The sequence below is a fragment of the Echinops telfairi genome, unplaced genomic scaffold (assembly GCF_000313985.2).
Source record: "Echinops telfairi isolate 266 unplaced genomic scaffold, ASM31398v2 ScPeMD7_2010;HRSCAF=2546, whole genome shotgun sequence".
Classification (NCBI taxonomy): domain Eukaryota; kingdom Metazoa; phylum Chordata; class Mammalia; order Afrosoricida; family Tenrecidae; genus Echinops; species Echinops telfairi.
This window is the reverse complement of record NW_022105908.1, coordinates 20,415,051-20,421,502: the sequence shown is the minus strand read 5'-3', so window position 1 is coordinate 20,421,502 and position 6,452 is coordinate 20,415,051. Positions and strand designations below refer to the sequence as shown.

Below are 6,452 nucleotides of genomic sequence, written 5' to 3'. Positions count from 1 at the left end.
GGGGGACGGCATCAGTATTCTTTTTCCCCGACAAGGGGGTGGTAGGCCAAGTAAGTTTGGGAACCCGTGCTGTGATTGCTCCATCCTGGCCAGTCAGGACTCCTTCCATTTGGCTCGTGGGTCCCTGACATGGATACCTTGTCGCCTTGGATGACTCCCTTCCTTTCCAGTACGATGAGGCGCTACCAGCTCCCACTCATCCCGGAGCTGGCCCTTTCTCCAGGGAGTCCAGCTCCTTTGGGTGTGTGACGCTAGTGAGAAACAGCTCCAGGTATAGTTGGGGTTTTACAATGTGACGCAGGAGCGATTACAGCTCACTACACTCGCCTGAAAATGTCTTAGGGGATCACACTGTTTCCAACTTTCTCAGCTGTCCTCCCAAAGGTTATTTTTCCAATCGCACTTTAGAACAGCCTAGCGTGCTTCGGCGGGAAGGCAACAATCCAACCACCTGGGTTAATGTGGAGCTGGCCGAGGTCTGTGGCACATTGGGCTTTTCTCTACAAACATGGGGTCACTCCCCCATCTTGTCCAGTCTTTTTGCTTTTTTTTTTTTTTTGGTCCTTTAGTAAAGCTCCACCGTTTTCTCCATAGAAACTGTGTACATTTCTTAGAGACTCTGTATTCCTACAGACACGTATACTGTTTTTTCCCAGTAGCGAATGGGGTTCTTTGTCCCATCGCATTTACTACTGCTTGGGAGTGACAAGTTCTGGGTATTTATCTGACACATGGACACCTTTGTAAGCTCCCATATTAATTCTAAGTGTTTCAGTAACTCATTTAGGCAGTAATATGATTTACAAATAAGGATCATCCCGGTTCTCCCTTCTCAAATATAAAAACCAACCACACACTACCACAAGTTACTCCAACTCAGAGCAACCCTACAGGGCAGAGAACTGCCCCTGCAGGCTGCCAAGACTACAACACAACTCCTGATCGGAGCAGAAAGCTCCATCGCTCTCCCAGAGGGAGCTGTTGGTTTCGAACTGCTGACCTCGTGGCTAGCAGCCCAACTCCTAACCCACTACACTATACTCCACGCCATCAGGGTTCCATGTCAAATACACGCTGTATTTGCTCTTGTTGGCTTGCTCCGGTGCCTGGAATCTTTAAAGCAGTGTCTCTCAACAAGGGAGGGCTTTGCTCCCCATGGGACATTGACAAACGTCTGAAGATCTTTTCTGCTGTTATGACTTGACATGGACGTGGAGGTGTTACCACTATCTTCTGGTGAAGAAACACCGGGGAGGCTGGTGTACGCATCCTACCACATACAGGGCAGTCCCCACCAGAAGGAATTGGAAGAACCAGTTGCCACCTAGTTGATTCTGCCTCCTGATAATCCATGTGTGCCAGGGCAGAGGATTTTTCAGTGGCTGGTTTTTCTGCCAAGGCACCTCTGGTAGACTTGAACCTCCAGCCTCTGTTAGCAGCTGAGCACATTAACCATGTGCACCCCCCAGGGCCTCCCAGTTCAAAGGTCAACCATACCGTGATGGCTTCCAAACACCGTGGACCAGAAGCAGTGAGGACAGGTACATTTGCCTCCTTCTGGGCGCACTGCTACAAGTTAACCACAATGCAGCACATTTGCTGTTGGCTTCTGTGATGCCTACTCTCCATCACCGTGATAAGGGAAACACCTCTAGCCCCAGTTCACAAAGACTCACCTGAAGATTTTTTTAATTGTATCACATGCCTGTCCCACCACACTCTGAAGTGATCTTAACTGTTTTCCTCGCTCACTTGAGCACAGCGAATCCTAATTAAGAGGGTACCTAATTTTGAGCCGCCTTTCTTTTTCTGAAAGAGACCCTACTTTGTGGTAAACCTCACTTTGTGACGATGCTGTTCCCTGGTTTGCCACTAGGTTGTAGTTAATCTTTGCATCTCTACCGGTAAGTAAACGAACCCATCCTTGGCTAGTCTGACATTCCCTTTGTCCACATGTGAACTGGCCTTAGAAGAAGAAAGGCGAACATTTCCATTGTCTTCCTGTGTTCTGAAAGAGCCTAAGAATCGTCTACTCCTTCAAAGGCTGACCACAATTAGCTAGGTGATCCCAATCACCTGGGCCTTGTGCTTTCTGGGGAAGAGATGGCTGACCATCTTTCCTAATTCTTCCTCGGTGACTGGTTTTCCACTCTGCTCCCATCCCAAGGACTATCAGAGATCACAGTTAGGGCATGGGGGTCTATGTGACCAGGAGCAAGGGCTGCCGTGGGCTCGGAAGCCACGGGGAGACACAGGTTGGGCATGACAAGTTCAGGGGGTTGCGGGGCTCTCACAGGTTGTGATGTCAGGAGGAACATAGCTGTCGCTCAGGTAGGCATTGCTGGGCTTGGCCACCTTTAGGTAGACAACGTCATACGTGTTCTTCAGGGCAGCCACGGCATCTTCATGCATAACATCCTCTAGCCCCACGCTGTTGACCTGAAGTCAAGGGAAGCAGAGCTCAGACAGAGCCACGGGAAGACCCCCAGGCAGATGTGCAAGGTGACAAGGAAACTTGGGCCTGGCCAGCCCAGCAGGTGAGACTCCTCTCAGGTCTGGGCTGGAAAAGGGTGGGTGGGTGGGGGTCCTCACCGCTAGGATCTTGTCCCCAATCTGCAATCTCCCATCCTTGTGGGCGGCCCCTCCTTCGATGATCTTTGTCACATAGATGCTATTATCTCCGGGGATGTGCTGGTTCCCCACACCCCCTGCGATGCTGAAGCCAAGACCTGGGAGGAGGAGAAGGCAGAGGTGGGTGCCCCAGTCCCTTGGCAGTAGGTGGGGGGGGGTCGTGATGGAAACAAACGGGTGCATGACTACCTTTAGGCCCCTTGATGAGCTTGACCTCCATGATCTTCTCGGCAGGGGGCTTCCGGCGCATGACGTAGAGGCGGACGATGGAGCCTGCCTCCTTGAGGGCCTCCACCGCCGCTGAGTGCGTCACCTCCCGCACGTCCACTTCATTGACAAACAGGATGCTGTCGTTGACCCTGGGGGCAGCAAGGAGCGTCTGAGCAGGGAGCGTCCTTCAAGGGAACCAGCCCCCTGCCCCCGTCTCGTCTCTTCTCCCCACCTAAGGCGGCCATCCTGGGCCGCAGCCCCGCCAGGAATGATCTTGGTGATGAAAATGGATGGGTCGTCACCGATGTGGGGGTTGTCGGTACCTCCTGCGATGCTGAAGCCCAGACCTGAGTTACCCTGGGCAGAAGGAGGGGAAGAAGGTCAAGCCCGTTTCCGGCCAGCTGAGTAGGGAGGGGAAAGGGCTGAGGAGCTGTGATCAGGGCAGGAAGGAGCTGGGGAAGGGGCTGATCCCCTAGAATGGGCAGCTCAGAGAGTCCAGATGGGGAGCGGGTGGGCGGGCGAGGGGAACCTGGGTGGAGGCCGTGCTCACCCTTTCCAATGTGATCTCCTCGTACTCCATCTCCCCCTCTGTCCCGTTCACCTGCAACTCCAGCACGGGCCAGAAACACAAACACAGTGAGACAGACATCCCTGTCACCAAGCTGCCCCAAGCCCACTGTTGGGACCAGGCTCACCCTCTCTCCCCTCACTTCCTTAGCCACAGACCCCACCTCCCACCAAAATGTAAACAACTCACATATCCGGGGGCTTCTAGAGTGTCTGTGTTGACAATCACAGGGGGAGAGTTGGCCTGTGAGGGGCAAGAACAGGATATGCTGCATGAGCTGAGACTTGAGAGGGTCCCATCAGCAGGCTCCCCCTTAGCCTCTTAGCCAAGCCCCCTCCCACACCATCAAGCCACCTCCCATACACACGCACAGCTGCACACGTGCGTGGATCCTGCGCGGCCCGGCCCAGGCTGGGAAGGAGGTGGATGAAAGCGGGAAGGGAGAGACAGCCAGACGGAAGAGGTGAGCGGCAGATGGTAATGAGTAGGGTGAAGGGATGGGGGGGGGGCGGGGGGAGAGGCTCAGGGGAGGGGGAAGGAAGCTTCTCACCGGATGTAATACCACAGCGTGTTAGGTGCCTAATGTGCTACACTATACCCCAGGGCCAGTCACCTTTCTAGTCCCCACCTGTCCCTATCCCCTCCCCCTTACACTCCCTCCCGATTCGTCCCGTCTCCTTCACGCACATTTGCCCTAAATCCGGGGCTCCCGGAATCTGGGGTTTCCCCGGCTGCCGGCCCCTCCTTCCCTCTCACCCACCTGCCATCCAATCCACCCTTTCCTCCAAGGATCCTGTTGCCTAGCAACGGTATCTAAGCCCAGCTAAGGCCTGGGGAGACCCACCTCCGGAGACCCACCTCCTGGAGGCTCTGTCGTCAGGGCAACGGGGCGGGGTGGGCGTGGCCTACGGACGACCAGCCCGCTACAGGGATTCGCTAGCCCCGCCTCTCCTCCCCTGGGCCCCACCCTCCCGTCAGCCAGGCCGAGAGCAAGTCCTGCCCGATGTGGTTTGTGGGTGCGGAGCTACCTGAATCACCTTCCTTCCTCCTCCCCTCCCACACGCCCCTCACCCTACGCAGTGCAAGGGACGTCAGGAAAGGGGGTGTGGTAGCAGACATCCGGGTCTCAGCCTCCCTCCCACCCCCTGCGCGCGCGCGCGCACACGCACACACACACACACACACACGCACGCATTCAGGAAAGGGTTAAAGTGGGACGTGCCCACGTCCCTGACGTCAGTTGCCTCGACGCTCTAGGGGCTGTAGACTAGGGGCGGGGCCAGCTTCTGGCCGGTCGGAGGGGCTTCCCCAATTGGCAGGGTAACAAGCCACGTCTCTATGGCCATGGAGGGAGGCCGCCAAAAGTCGCATTCTAGGGTCCCCAACCTATTTCCTCCTCAAGCAAATATTGATTTGCAGCCTAGCAAGCGCGAGCCTCTCAACACAGACGCCCGGGTCTCCTTCTCCAAAAGGGTGCCGCCCCTCTCCTCCAAACCGCTGTCTGTTCACACCAAAACTTTCTGAATGTCACCCTCTGACCCCTCACAGCTCAACAAATGCAGATGTCCAACCACTATTCCCAGGCTCCAAAATCTCGTCCCCATGTCCATCCTCCTTCCCAATCCCAGGCCTCAGCCCCCATCCCCATGCTTCTCAAGCCCCCTTCCTTCCCCCATTCCATGCCCACTTTCCAACCAGACCCTCTCCGTCCGCTCCCCCACCTGTCTCCACCCCATCCCACACTCTTGATTCTGCATCTCGGTCCTAAATCCCCATCCCCCCCCCCTCTGAAACTCCCACCAAGAAACCCACCCCACACGGCCTCCACCCTCCACCCCCATCTCTGGGCAGGTCCCCATCTCACCCTTCATCCCCTTCCCTGACCTTATCCCCGCCTCCAGGCCCAGTCTTGATCAGTCCTCATCTTCCATCCCAATTCCTGAGCCCCAGGGAGACCAGCATCAGTCACCCTTAGCCCATGCCTAACCTCAAGAGTCTACCTCCAAGTCACAACCCACACTCCATCTCTGAAAATCGGGGCTTCTCCTCCCAGTTCAGGCCAGGCCTGAGGCTTCTCCACACACACACCCCCACTTTCAAACCTCCAGTTTCCCCTTCCACCTCTGGAGCTCTGGACTACCGCCCCCTCAAGCCGCCCTCACTCCCTCCCTCCCATTCTCCTCCCCTCAGGAGGAAAAAGCATCCTTCCTCGGCGGCCTTTCTCTCCTCCCTGTCCACAGCAGCACCCACCCGCCCACCCGTGTCCTCACATGAACATTCTGCCCATCTCCAGGGCTTTGTTTTCCTGATTCCAGTCTTACCCCGTCCATCTCCTCCCCCCATCTCTCTAAATGTCCAACGATGTTCTCACCACCCTCTGCATCCTCTCTCCTTACCCCCTCCTCCTCTCTCTGGGCCTTGCAGCTGCCACCCCACCCCCCTCCTTCATCCATTGGCGCCGAAATCTCCTCCTCCTCCTCCCAGGGCATCCCTCAACACCAGGAGACCACCCCCCACCCCACCTGCCTGGTGCCCCTCTCCCTGGGGCGCTCCGAGTGGAGACTGACGGGGGAGAAAGCAGTAAGGACTGGAGAACGGAGGGTCTCAGACCCAAGTGCCCCCACCCCCACCCAGAGCGGGCGGAAGAACATCGTCTGTGGGCACAGAGAAACAAACGAACCGGCTAGACATAAAAACAGGTGGTGGGCATAATCATGGAGGGCAGGAGGGGGCACCGGGGGCGAGCTCCAGAGGAAGGTTCAGGGAGGAGAGGGGGAGAAGGGTCACGGGGAGGCCGGAGCTGGGATCTGGGGAGGGAGAAGGGAGTGCGTGCGTGGGAGGAAGAGAGAGACAGCCTGGAGAACCAGCCAGCCAGTGGGGAGGGAACCGCGGCAGAGGGTGCAGAGGGGTGGAGGGAACCAACCGCGGGGGAAGCCAAGGCTGGGGCAGTGGACGAGGCAGAAAGGCCCCTGCGCTCCCAGTCTCAGGCGGGACAGGGGGAATGGGCTGGAGATGCGCGCACAGGGCGCGCCAGGCCTAGAGG

General features: G+C 57.0%; 1 protein-coding gene across 9 annotated transcripts in view; it reads right to left on the bottom strand.

Annotated features, from left to right (window-relative positions):
• The window catches only part of DLG4 (discs large MAGUK scaffold protein 4), a 26,075-nt gene that overhangs the window by 7,097 nt on the left and 12,526 nt on the right, over positions 1-6,452 (bottom strand). For 5 of the 9 annotated variants that reach the window (XM_045293397.1, XM_045293393.1, XM_045293394.1 and 2 more), the window contains 6 exons: positions 3,599-3,652; positions 3,392-3,451; positions 3,074-3,198; positions 2,821-2,990; positions 2,593-2,729; positions 2,295-2,439 (listed from right to left, as the gene is read on the bottom strand). In XM_045293397.1, coding sequence (XP_045149332.1) covers positions 2,295-2,439; positions 2,593-2,729; positions 2,821-2,990; positions 3,074-3,198; positions 3,392-3,421 — 607 coding nt within the window. In that variant the 5' untranslated portion in view covers positions 3,422-3,451; positions 3,599-3,652. Of the gene's footprint in view, positions 1-2,294; positions 2,440-2,592; positions 2,730-2,820; positions 2,991-3,073; positions 3,199-3,391; positions 3,462-3,598; positions 3,653-6,452 lie in introns of those variants that run through there. The other 4 variants (XM_004712876.2, XM_045293395.1, XM_045293392.1 and 1 more) reach the window with 2 other exon arrangements.